General features: G+C 45.8%; 4 protein-coding genes across 4 annotated transcripts; all 4 read left to right on the top strand.

Annotated features, from left to right (window-relative positions):
• Window positions 1-962: 962 nt before the first annotated feature.
• On the top strand, window positions 963-1402 carry LHYA1_G007061 (uncharacterized protein; the record flags this gene model as incomplete). The annotated part of the gene is made up of 2 exons (XM_031151993.1): window positions 963-1098; window positions 1152-1402. 2 exons carry the CDS (start codon window positions 963-965, stop codon window positions 1400-1402), a joined length of 387 nt encoding a protein of 128 aa, XP_031003295.1.
• Window positions 1403-4512: 3110 nt separating this feature from the next.
• Window positions 4513-5643, top strand: LHYA1_G007062 (uncharacterized protein; the record flags this gene model as incomplete). The annotated part of the gene is given in 2 exon segments (XM_031151994.1): window positions 4513-5473; window positions 5486-5643. The coding sequence occupies 2 exon segments, from the start codon at window positions 4513-4515 to the stop codon at window positions 5641-5643; spliced, it is 1119 nt and encodes a 372-aa protein (XP_031003294.1).
• Window positions 5644-6586: 943 nt separating this feature from the next.
• aorO_2 (Aorsin) lies at window positions 6587-8748 on the top strand (the record flags this gene model as incomplete). The annotated part of the gene is made up of 2 exons (XM_031151995.1): window positions 6587-8585; window positions 8636-8748. The coding sequence occupies 2 exons, from the start codon at window positions 6587-6589 to the stop codon at window positions 8746-8748; spliced, it is 2112 nt and encodes a 703-aa protein (XP_031003293.1).
• Window positions 8749-9437: 689 nt separating this feature from the next.
• Window positions 9438-10431, top strand: ATR9_0 (Short-chain dehydrogenase/reductase; the record flags this gene model as incomplete). The annotated part of the gene is made up of 4 exons (XM_031151996.1): window positions 9438-9499; window positions 9628-9932; window positions 9994-10353; window positions 10412-10431. 4 exons carry the CDS (start codon window positions 9438-9440, stop codon window positions 10429-10431), a joined length of 747 nt encoding a protein of 248 aa, XP_031003292.1.
• Window positions 10432-13499: the final 3068 nt, after the last annotated feature.

Genomic DNA, 13499 nt, shown 5'->3' on the forward strand with positions numbered 1-13499 from the left:
TGCTGCTCTACCAAGACCATTCATATGATCTCTGAGGTATTACCCGGGAGGAGATCCGCAGAAGCGATGGTGTTCCGTCTTCTTCTGCTCTCTTCTCGTTGAAGATTTTGCAAATACCTGTGTGATCCCATGCTCCGAGAACACTGTGACTGTTTGGCACAAATCAGGAACCAAAAAGTCAACAGACCGCCACGCAAATATCAAAAATGTCGTCAAGGTTAGTACCGATACCGCAGTGCCCCTGAGATCTCGCTAAATGGCTCTGGAGCACAATTGGAATCAATCCAGAAGCTGGAACCAGCGCTCTCGATAGTAGCTTCTTGCAGACTGTTGTCTTGCACAACAGAGACTACCAACAGTACTCTATAAACAACCAAGTGTATTTCGTGCCGGTTGATGAGGCAAGCGTTACCCCTAGAGTAGCTCCAAAAAGCTTCGCTAACCCGTCCACCACTTAAGGAGGAGGTCGAGAGACTTCAGATCATGCACAATGTTTTGAATTTGGTGTTTGATGGAAGGCTTCTGTTCCCTCCATTGACACGGCCTCGAAGAATTCTCGACCTTGGATATGGATCGGCATCTTGGGCAACAGAGGTGGCCGAGCAGAATGAACGTGCTGATGTATGTTATAGCCGCTCCTAGCCCCATTCTCACTACCACGTTCAGCACATACTTCAATCCCGGCAGGCTCGAATGACCGGGCTTGTGCAAAGAGTTGGACTATGCCACAAGGAGGGCTGTTGCAAAAGATGTTGGTCCATGGAAGACACTAACTTCAAATCTCAGGTATTGGGAGTTGATATAAATCCTTGGCAACCGGACGAGGTGCCAAGAAACCTCTACCTTCAAGTTGATGACTTGAATCGAACGCAAGTCGCCTCCCCGGTTTACCACGCTGCCACTGACAAGTGACCAGATTCACTTTCCAACCACACACCTTCGATCTCGTCCATTCCCGGATGATGGCCTCTGGCATTCATGTTAATCGGTGGGGAGACTATGTCCGAGATATGTTCCGAGTCACAAGACCAGGCGGCTGGACCCAGATGGTAGAGCTGTACTTCAACGTTCAAAGTGATAACGGAAGCTTGTCCGACGGTGAGCACGGCCATATGCTTTGAATGCATTTTGTTGACTTCAGGTCCACTCAGAGCATGCTTTGAGGCAATGGAGTATTCGATACATGGAAAGTCTCCAAGGCTTGAAAGACCTCCGAGTCCCACTGCGACTACCAAATATGATGAGAGATGCAGGATTCGTGGATGTGGAGCATAGAATGATAATGCTACATACTTGTGCTTGGTCGACTGGTAGGAAGCCATTACTAGCTATCAAGGGGATTGCAACTAAATCCGTTCCGTGCAGACCCGAGAGAGAATGCAATTGGGGCAGCAAATCGTGAGAATGTGCAGCGCTTTCTCTCTTCCATGGCAATATATCCCTTCACCGAGAGACTAGGGTGAATCCTCAACCACATTATCGAGCTCGATGAGGCTGACGGAGCTTGACAGAATGACTATTCAAGATGTTCACTTGCTCGTAGCGCAAGCCCGACTCGAAGCTGACAACCTAGCCTTCAAGGTATTATGTTTCAATTTATGAAGGCGCGTAGTATAGACTAATGGCATTTCCAGGCCTACTTCCCACTATATATTTGCATTGGTAGGAAGAGTCGTACTCGGCGGTAAAGGGCCGAGTGAGGTAGTAAGGATTATTGTAGCCCATGTTGCTCCGGGTAACTGATGGGTTTCAATACGTTAGCAAGTCAATAGCAGGAGTAGGATGGGCAGACTTTTGCAGGGTGGAATGTAACTAGCAGTAGTACTGTTCTTTGATGGGCGGTGTGGAATGATACAAGCTATTGTTCGTAGTTCGTAGACTGACAAACTTCGTTCCGTGATCTTCCTTTTTGAGTGGGCATCTGGGGTTGGAAACCAACCAGATGGTGCGAATATCTTTGTGCACCTGGAGTACATCTATTTCCCATGCCAGCCATAGACTACGAGTTGGGTTGTCCAGTATGTCTTGAAGGTCTGGTTTAGCAGCCGTTTGCGGAGAACGTGAAGTGACCCAATCCTCGACGCGTCAAGGAGAGAAGCCTCCAGTCACTGCAGGGCTGTCTGTTGTAGGTTTATGCTTCACTCAGTTTCGACCCATCTCTTTCTCTTGTTCCTGCAAGGGATGCAAAGGGTGGGGTGGACTGACGGGCGCGGATTGCCTATATGAGTGATTGGAGAAGTTCATGTGCTTGCTTTCTCCTAGCTTAATCTGTCCTCCAGAACGCAGGCGACGCAAAGTTGCTAAACCAGGTCTCAATATTGTCTTTGAGGAGTTATCACAGAGAGAAAAGGAAGCCACCATCGTGTTCGTGCGTCGATTGGAGTTTGTAGGTGTCAGAAGGGGGTCCACGGTCGAGTGACCCCAATGTGATTGGGAGAGTGGTAAAGGAGATGCTTCGTCTGTTGGTATTTGGCAGGTTTCCCAAGATAGAGTTGTAGATTGATGATGGAGAACGGTAGAAGGAGAAGAGGCTCGAGGAATCGAGGGGAAGTTCCCTTCTTACATAGCACCTGCCTTGTTGGCATAGTCCCTCGCGCTAGTTCACCATGGTACAGGGTATTGTCAAAAGTCCTGCATTTTCTCAGCTTTTATGGGCCACATATGATCAGCGCGCATTCTCTTATTGACAAGTGCTCTACTAGCAAGTCTGACCTCCATTTGCTGCAATAAGTGCTGCTGTTCGCTTAGGCATAGATTGTAATAAATTTTCTAATACATCCCTCTTAATTCTACTCTAAGCTGTATATAGTGCCTCCTCCTACTCCCTATTTCTTTAAGGACGCCTAGAATGGATATCAGCCTTGATAACTGACTACAAGTGCTTAATTAGGTTCAGATCAGGCGAATTTGGCGGCCAATTTCGTAGTACTCTGCATAAAACATTTACAAAAAAGGAAGTGACTCGTATGGAAAGATCTGCTTAAGTACAACAGTGGGCAGTGGTCCGTACATAGCCACGCTAGTATATCAGACGAAACAGAGATCACCTGATCCCTTGAAAGTTTGACTACTTATGCAGAATGCAGATTCAGCCCATGATGGTGATGCCATGGCTGGCGTACTAGGCTAGAAGGCATTACATGCCTCTTCTTCTTCTTCTTCCTGAAATTTATCTAGGCCTTTCTATTCCAAATCAATGACCACCCTGTAAAAAACAAGTTCCGTGCTATGCGGACAGATAATAAAGATCTTGCATTGGCCCGTTTCAATGAAATTTCTGCTAGCAGATGGACCAGCGTACAATTGAACGCATATATAAAATATACGAAGAGTTCACATAATACGGGTAAAGGTGCAAATAACAAAGTATTGATTAGATACATTTATTTCGAACTTGTTCCAAGTGAATACCGTTTCGCTTCTTTTTTTCTCGGTGCTGTGCATCAGTGGGCTGCTTAGTTAGGGCTTATCCTTAAAGTTCCTGCACGCTTCACTTCAACTTATCATCCTTCACATCAATTAATTCATCGATCGATTACCTTCACTCCATCACTTGTGATATTGTGAGACCATTCAGTACATTACTGTTTGACGCTCGGACGTAGAGCGACCTCAGTTCTGCTAAGCTCTAGGCAAGAACACCATTGATCTCTAGCATAAATCTAGACTCTAATATTCCGTTGAAGATCGCTAGGACCATATTTCCATGCCATGTCGTTGTGCAGCCATTGCGAAGAGGTGAAACAAAGGGCCTACCCAGGTGGAATGATCGAGGGTAGAGATTTACGTCGCAATGGACAGATCGGCTGTATGATATGCTCGATCATTTTCCAAGGTGTATGCCACTTTTGGCAAGGCCCCGACCTCGCCCAGATTGATACTCATAAGTTTGAATACTTCTGGTCCTGGTCCAATTTAAGTAGGGTTCTATCTGTATCTACTGTATCTGCAGCATTTGTCTGGGATGGTGTGGAATTCTTTGTTTCCGCAGGTAAATAATTTCAATTTTCACTCGTAAATCTCGTTGAAATCAAAGAGGTGTCTTAAAGGTGATTGACCATAACAGATCAGCCCTGCCCATGGAACTTCTTCCCTATCGGGAAACACATTTGTAGCGATAGGGCATCGTCTAAGAATATCGCTCAGGCTAAAGGATGGATTAAGACCTGCATACAACAACACGAATTATGCAGCCCTGGTCATGACTCTGTCCTACCCACACGCATCCTAAAAATCGAACCTCTAAGTTCTGCCATTCAGATCCGTGAAGCACAAAGCGAAGAAAGAGGACGCTATGCATGCTTAAGTCATTGCTGGGGCCTACATCAACCACTTATGACCACAACTTTCAATTTGCTTGAATATACTAAGTGCATTCCATCGCACTCGCTTCCGAGGACCTTCTATGATGCCGTCTCTGTAGTCCGTAAACTTGGGATTGAGTACCTTTGGATTGACTCTTTTTGCATTATTCAAAATGATAAGCTAGACTGGCAAAATCAGGCCGCAGACATGGCAGCCATATATCAAAATGCTTACGTTACGCTTGCTGCTACAGGGTCTTCCGTTAGTGACGATGGCTTCGTCTCAAACATAGAAACAGGCAACACAGAGCATCAATTTATCGGTATAAGTCCAGATGGGACTAAGTACCCGGTTTATGCCCGGCCCAAGTTACGCCATAGCTTTACCGTCGATGACAAGTCACCATTATTGAAGCGGGGCTGGGTATACCAGGAGCGCCTTCTCTCTCCCCGAATACTGCATTTCGGATCGCAAGAACTATGGTGGGAGTGTAACAAGACTTGCGAGTGTGAGTGTGGCCATTATTGGGGAGAGTATATGGATATGCCTAAGGAATTTCACCATAGTGTGCTCGCAAGTCCTAACCTTGATCGATTACCTCAACGATGGCGCTGTGTTGTAGAGGAGTACTCCCAATTAAACCTGACCCGAAAATCAGATCGCCTACCCGCATTGTCCGGTATTGCAAAGCAGTTTCATCGGATTCGACCGTGCAGGTATCTATTCGGCCTCTGGGAAGATACTCTAGTTGAGGATTTATGTTGGACTACATACCACCCTTCAATCTACCAGTCCACGGACAAGCGCGGTCCGTCATGGTCATGGGTATCTGTAGATGGAGCTGTTGGATATCCAGGAAATGACCAGCTTTGTATCTTACCTGTTCATTTCCAAGGAGACAAATATTGTCGAGCTTTAAATGCGCAGTGGACGTCCACTGGACTTGATACTATTGGCAAGATTGGTAGCGGCGCCCTCCTGATATCTGCCTGGATAGTTCACGCGATTTTATTGCCAATTCAATACGATTTTGCACACGCTGCACACCCAAAAAGTGTACTAAGCCGCCAGTATAACATCAGAGCATCGAATGTTATTGCATCTTCATTCATGGAAGATCATCTTCTGTCCGAAAGCGACAAAGTCGACCGGACTATTTTCTGTATACGTATGATGACAGTCGACGAAGAAGATTATGCGATAGCACTTAAGTGCATCGATTCGGCTAATAATGCGTTCGAACGTATTGGCTTTGCGACTTGGACAAATAGAGAAAGTGTATCACAAGAAAGAGAGTGGCATAGTGAGGGACAGCAACAACTTATTACTCTCGTGTGAATTTGGCATGGTGACAGGCACGACCTCCCCTGGTGATCTTGCCCCAAAGGAGCGACAGGCTGAAACTCCTTGGCACGAGATAACTAGAATCTATTCGATTATAATTGCTTTGGGGTCTCACGTATCTTCCTTGCATCGCCACCATTCTAATCCACGCAAAGGGTGTCGCATGGACAATAAAAGCAGCACCAATGTACAATGTGCCAGGTGGTGTAGAACATTAAAAGTGGATCAGAATAAGTGCCGCATTTTATATCCAGCTAATGTCAACAATAATCCAAGACCTGCATACTTAACACTAGTAAATTGAAAGAAGTCCGAGAATATCGCTTTACATACTCTACGATGTTTCGATAAGGAGTGATGTGGGGGTTAAATTTAAATCATTGTCTAGAAGTCCAAGTTTACTAAAATGATTACACGCTATTTATCAAACATGCGGTACTACAAAGGTAATTTCCCTTAATATGTAGGTCCTTTCTCGCTTAGGCAAATAGGGGGAAAAATGTAATTGAAACCCATAATCATATATTACTTATCCACGTAAAGCAGAAGATACTTTGTATCTTAGTTGCGACTACTAATAAACTATCATTTCTGTATTGTAGTCCGAAGAAAAGCAATCTACTTATTGTTTATGCTACATTATGTATTTTCAGACGATCACGTGTTGTGGAAACCCCTTTTCTGCGTCTGTTCATCCATCTTATGAACGACATCACTTGTAAACGAGTGCATCTCAGCCATTAGAAACTATATCAGCTAGTGATTATTAACGACCCTGAGAAGAGAAGAGGGCCAGGCGTACATGCCTCATTAATCCATTCTTAGTTGCTAAGGAATGCTGCCGCCACTCTCCGCCCGACTGGGTTTCCTAACCCTCTCCTACTTCATGACACAGTAAGCCCGGGGTTTTCTTTTCAGCTTCACTATATATACCATCATGCTGTGGCAACAAGTCCTAGCTAACACTGCGCTGTTGACAGTCGCGCTGTCCCTCTCTACCAGCCCTGTAGTGCATGAGAAGAGATCAGTCTCCCTCCCAGGCAAGCGACGGCGTGTCCACAGCGATGCTATTATTCCAGTTCGCATTGGCCTTCGTCAGAACAACTTGCACACTGGCTACGATAGACTGATGGAAGTCTCTCATCCCGGCTCCATGACTTATGGCAAACATTTGTCAAAGGAGGAGGTCCATTCACTCTTTGCTCCAGCTGATGAGACCATCAAGATTGTCAAGAACTGGCTGCTTGGTTTCAATCTCATCCAGAAACGCGATATTATCCACTATGAAAACAAAGGCTGGCTTGCAGTCGATATGCCTGCTAAACACGCAGAAACCCTCTTCGGTACCGAGTACTACGAGCACGAGACGAACAAGGGAGAACTTCGAATCGGATGCGACCAGTATCACCTCCCACGTCACATTTCTAGCCACGTCGACTTTGTTAAACCAGGTGTGAAACTTTCTGCGCCGTTAAAGAAGAGAGAGATAGAGAAACGTGGCTCACCTCGTAGCTCACCAGGAGGAATTCCCCACCTGTCAAACACCAATCCTCCTCATTACCGAGGTTTGGAACCTCCTTTCGGAGCTGGTGGTCTTCCTCTTGCTCTCCAGAACTGCGGTGTTAATATTACTCCCACCTGCATAAAGGCTTTATACGGAATCCCCACAGCTCGCTATCACCAACCAGAGAACTCCATGGGCCTATTCGAGACCTATGACGCTTTTTCTCAAGAAGATGTCTCGCTATTTCTCGGGAAATTTGCGGGAAATGTCCCCTCCCATACAGCCCCTCAAGTCATCTCGGTTGACGGTGGTAAAGCGCCAGTTAAGCCTGGTAATCATCGTAACGGACGGGAATCAGATATCGACCTTGACCTCGCCATCTCACTCATCTACCCACAATCTGTTATGGTCTATCAAGTCGATGACCTTCCCATAGCCTCTGGCAAGGAACAAACTATCGGTTTCATCAATACCTTTCTGGACAGCATCGATGGCAGCTATTGCGATTATACCGCTTTTGGAATTACGGGTGACAGCCCAGGCGTTGACGGATCCTACCCTGATACCCATCAGGGCGGTTTCAATAGCAGTCGAGAATGTGGGACCTACGAGCTTACTCGTGTGCTATCCATATCATACGGTGGGCCAGAAATTGACCTTCCCAAGCCGTATGTGGAGCGGCAGTGCAATGAGATTATGAAACTCGGATTACAAGGCCATACCATACTAAGTTCCAGTGGCGATTTCGGTGTCGCGGCATTTCCAGGCGCGGATAGTGACAAGAAAGGATGTTTGGGTGGTGTTTCCTCGAGTGGCCCGGTCTACAATCCGGATTATCCCTCTGGATGTCCCTACATTACGTCCGTCGGTGCCACCAGACTCTACCCAAACCAGACTATCAAAGACCCCGAGTCCGCCATGCAAGTCGACATAGCCGCATGGAACCGTGTCACTGGTGATGGGCCTACCGGCTCACCCTTACGACTCTTCGCTACCGGCGGAGGCTTTTCTAACTACTTCCCTCGACCTGATTACCAGGCCCAAGATGTTGCCAATTATCTCACGAAAGACCTGCCATTCCAGAGCTTGCCTTACTATGAGATTACCGCCGATACCCCCAGAATTGGCCAAAACGGCGGTGTATACAATCGTTTCGGTCGTGGATACCCCGATGTTTCTGCAAATGGGGCTTTTTTACTTGCCTTTCTCAACCTCACAGAAAGAAGCTTTTTCGGTACTTCTCTAGCATCTCCAATATTCGGGTCTGTCATTACGCTCATTAATGAGGAGCGCTCCGTTATTGGCAAGGGACCTGTTGGATTTATCAACCCCGCATTATACAAGAGTAAGAAGTTTCCTTGGAATACGTTCGAGATGGTTGTGCTGACAAGAATAGACCCATCTGTTCTGAATGACATTACCAATGGCTCGAGTAAGTCCTGCTGACCCCCATGTGAAGTAATGCTGCTGACTCGGTGATAGACCCGAATTGTGGTTCACAAGGCTTCCAGGCTTCCAAAGGATGGGATCCTGTGACAGGACTTGGAACGCCCAACTACCCCGAAATGTTGACGTATTTTTCGAACCTCCCATAGACTATAGCAGTCCTACGCTAGTCGCTTATCAAGATTTCCCATATCTCTGTAGAACCTATCATGTTATGACTTAGCTCGCTTGTGAAGGGTGGTGCGTGCTTTTGAGGTTATTCCCAACTTCCTACCTCTGCACTTCTAATTTTTTCTCTTCGTAGTTGTTTTAGTCAATAGAACCCTTATATTGATGCTCTACCGAACCATGACAGGACAAGTATGAAATGCGCATCGATAAGTCGCGCAGTTGCAACACGCTAGAGCAGACAAGAGAAGTGTGTATACAAATCCATCTAAAGTAATAAGGTTGAGAGGGGAGGCGATTGCCCCGCTATCCCAATCTGGAAAGAGGGGTAAACCCATGTAACATCACAACGACCTGAACGATGAGACGAGCTTGTCTTTTCCTTCTTTTCGTTTTCTCTACGTGGTATATTCTCAGTAAGCGACAGAAGAGATCTCTTTGTCATCCGTGCCACCACCCCACATTTAACCAGTATCCCCGCCGTTAATTTGGTCAGTCTCGTATCTGGAGTAAGACTCGTCAAACAAGCTTCGGATCACGTCTTCTCCTACGTTATAAAGTATTGACTCTTCAATCTGGGATCTCACCTTTGAACTTCATCGCTTCTAAAATATCACAACAACTTCTAACTGTCGTTCGCCAGGTACGCTTCCCGATATACAAAGTCATCATGGTCAAATCTGCAGACAAACTCGTGAACAAGAAGATTGTTGTGGTTGGCGGGACATCAGGGTACGTTTTAGTTGTTAGGTTGGGTTTACAAACTCGTCCTTTGCTGCGATCCGAGCATCGCAGCATTAAATGCCTTCATTCTCATACCACATCTATAATCAAATACAGGCTAAATGAACTTTTATCAGGATTGGCTTCGGAGCAGCACAAGCATTCATAGATGCCGGCTCAAAAGTCATAGTAATCTCCTCAAATCAAGGCCGAGTCGACGAAGCTGTGAAACGACTGAATTCACCAAACGCATCAGGCATTGTTGGCAATGTGCGCGAGGAAGAATCCTTCATTGAAGTTCTAAGGGGCCTCGCACCTGTAGACCACATTGTGTTTTCTGGGGTGGACAAGATCATCCGTGGAAAGCTAGAGGAATTGAACCTCGAGGATGCGAAATTCCTGTTTGGTGTAAAGTTCTGGGGTGCCGTTACAATTGGAAAAGGTCTGTCTTCCTTATCTACCTACACGTCCTATCCCCCCCACAAAAGCTGAAAATTTTAAAGCGGTCAAGAAATATGATATCATCAATCCAAGAGGCTCCTTGACCCTTACTTCAGGAACTGCAGCGCTGAAGCCAGGAAAGGGCGCCTCGACCGGTGGCGCACTGAATGGCGGAGTCATCTCCCTCACCAAGGGACTAGCGGGTGATCTTGCGGAGAAGAAGATTCGAGTCAATGTTGTCACGCCAGGCTTGGTGAAAAGTGAGCTTTGGACAAAGATGGGTCAGACTGAACAGGAACAGCAGAAAACTTTTGAGAAGACGTCGTTGCCGGTGGGCTTTGTGGCGACGCCCGATGATATTGCTGAAGCGTATTTGTATCTTGCCAAGGCGGACTACGCTACCGGGACTTCAATTGAGATTGGTCAGTAGCTGTGTACTCGTGAAAGATTCGGATAGGATACATGCTGACAGATCTATAGATGGCGGGTCGCAGTTGTGAGGCTCGAATTTGAGTTACGGGGATAACGCAAGCACTTACGAATGGCTTACTGCTTAATTGAATAATAAGTTTCCGTCACTCAGTTTCAAACGTACTGGTAGACAAAGAGCAATTTGAGGTCCCGCCTAATTATTCACCGATTGTTCTTAGCCTGTTTGGTCAACTATTTTTGATTCTGTCCATGAACTGTTATAGAACAGGAAACCTATTTCAGATATCGCTTTACTGTTATTTTAAGTATAAAGCATTTGTACATGCATGACTCGAGTTTTTTAGAACACATTCCCGGCAATCAAAAACTTTTCCACAAATCAACTCTTACAAAGCCATGCACGATCTTCCGGCCATCCCCAAATTCGCGCTCCTTCCCACAGAGGTTCGCCTCATGATCTGGGATTACGCCGCCCCTATCCCCTATGACCACCGTCTCGTTGTTCTTATCGACTATGAAGCACGCTACATCACAGCCCGCGAAGCAGCCAAAGATGCCAAAGCCATCAAAGCCAGACCAGCAACACAGACTCGACAAGCTGTGGAGGGAATATCAGCTCAAGAAACCCACGGGGCTCATATCGAGTTCGCGGGCCAAATCCGCAGTTGTTCTTGGCCGCTGTCTAACCTCCTCGCCGTCAACACAGAGGTACGCACCAGAGTGCTGCGCACCAATCCAAATTTCATCCAAGTAGGAGGAGGCCCTCGCGTATACTTCCACGCCAAGAGGAACCTGATCCATTTCGACCTGCAGGCTATGTACCATCTCGCGCTCATCCATAGCAGGGAAGGTGGCGAGCGGGGGACGTCCCGCAACAAGCTGGTAGGCTTCGATACCATCGTCAACATTTCCATGCCCAACTGCATTGCACCGAATACCATGTTACTCTTGAGGTGGTTGAGAGGCCCCGCCCTCAAGCCTCCCAATTGGAATACTAGTCCTCTCCTAGCCGGTGTTACGTATTGCGAGTCAGCAGTGGTCCCGGGTACGTATAATAAAACTTGGCCGGTTTACGATAAAATGATGCAGGAATTAGCCATGTTGCGACAGCAATACAACGATAATAAAGCCCAGCAGGGAGTGATCATTGAAGAAACTGACCAGATACTTGCTGATATTACTTACCTGAGTCTACCAGTGTCATGGGAAGGAACAGCCGGTCTGCCACCTGCGGCGATCGGTATACCCGGCAAGCCCCAGGGTGTACGAGTACTAGAAAATGCATTGTGACGGCGCATTGGTTCTACGTGGATGTAATGAATTGCATGGTCTGATAAGCGCTGAGTCTATTCTGGCATACTGGGCCTTCCCATCCACTCCTTGCTGACCGTAATTGAGATAGTTCCATGTCCATACCCCCCCACTTGGTAGTTTGGTCATTGCCTTGTACTTAAATCCAATAGTAATATAATTGTATTACACCCAAATTATGTTTATTGTGCATTATGCTCGTGCTCCTCTATTCCGCATGCCACTGACATGTCTTGTGATATTTTCATAGATCTAGTTAAGTTTTGATTAGGGATGTCTAAAGATAACATAGTTTTCTTGATTCAGACATGAAACGGATACCAGACATAGATTGTGTTGCATTTCTTCTTTCTGCTTTATCTTTATCTTTCTTTAATCACAGATTTATATTAATCAATTCCTCGGCGATAGATACCCTTTGAAAAAGTCATAGGGTTCCATGTATCTAATCCGCAACTGGTGCTCAAATCAATTTTAAACTCTAAATTTGCATTTAATTATAGTATAACGATCAAACCTTGAGAGCTACGTACTACTATTATTAATATCATTTAATTGATTAACTGATATTATCAATGAAGCTAAATTCTTGTTCTTGCTTCTCTTAAGTTTTAGTCATCTCCTTTATAAACCCATAGCTATATAGGAGTCATTCCTAGACTTCAAGCCAGATATCGCCGGAAACTTGCTAATTATGCACATTATTGTCCTACCAAAGATCAAATATTGAGACCAGATATTGAAGGTCGAATTAATTATATAGACGAGCATACTATGATATCTGTAGTAAAGTCCCTAAGCTCCAACTTGATACTATTTATATCAAATGACTAAAGCTTTGGTAGTTGCACCCACTTGGTTAAAAAATGTTAAATAGCTAGCTTTATTCTTTGTGAATTACAAGCCAGCTAAGATTTCCCCGATTACTTCCGGTCCCAACGTTAATATAGTAAGTCAACAGCTTCGCGCTAGAAAGCTAGGAACCAGACTTGACGTATCACGAAATATATACCCGAACCATCTTTCTTTCTATGAACAAAGTCACACAATACATTACATTGTTAAAAAGAGATTGTGAACCAGTAAGTGTATTTCTAGATGAAGAGATTGAGTATTAACCGTCCCTCTAGATGCCCGAAAGTGTATTAGGAATCCATTCTCGAATTTGCATATGCCTACTACCAAATCGAATGTCCAAAATTGTGAATGGCCACGTTTGCACGGTTTCCGCACCTTCCACCAGAACTCCGAATACGAATTTGGGGCGAAGCAGCCAAAATCCCACCCGACGAGCATATCGTTGCAGAGTTCTACGCCGTGCCCTTTTACCCAGCCAAGATGAAGCAAGGTGGACGGATCCAATACTATTTTACAATGCGTCTTGGAGGCAACAGCAAAGCCCTTGGAACACTCAGTGCAAGCCACGAAAGCCGTGAAGCTACGCTGTGGCATAATCCGAACATGATACAGTTTAACAACGGGCAGAAAATATATTTCAATGGCGACCGGAACGTCATTCACTTCGATCTCGCCTCCATGTACTTCATTCGCAACTATATCCTGCGCGATTGCCGCAAATTTTGGAGAGATCGACATAGTGTCCCGTGGGCAAGAGCCGATCCCGTACTCGTCTGCCGCCGGGCGAGGAAGTTCAAGGGATTTGACGATATCAAGACTTTGTCTTTCCCGCCCTTGATGTGTGAAGTAACGGCCGTCATCTTCCATACGCTTTTTTCGGTCTGGACACCTTTCACACAATTGCAGAGGATTGTTCCGAAGACGATGCCGAACACGATGAGATGTGTTACGGCTTGGGGTGACTTCA

Source organism: Lachnellula hyalina, assembly GCF_007821495.1.
Source record: "Lachnellula hyalina strain CBS 185.66 chromosome Unknown contig00128, whole genome shotgun sequence".
NCBI classification, from domain to species: domain Eukaryota; kingdom Fungi; phylum Ascomycota; class Leotiomycetes; order Helotiales; family Lachnaceae; genus Lachnellula; species Lachnellula hyalina.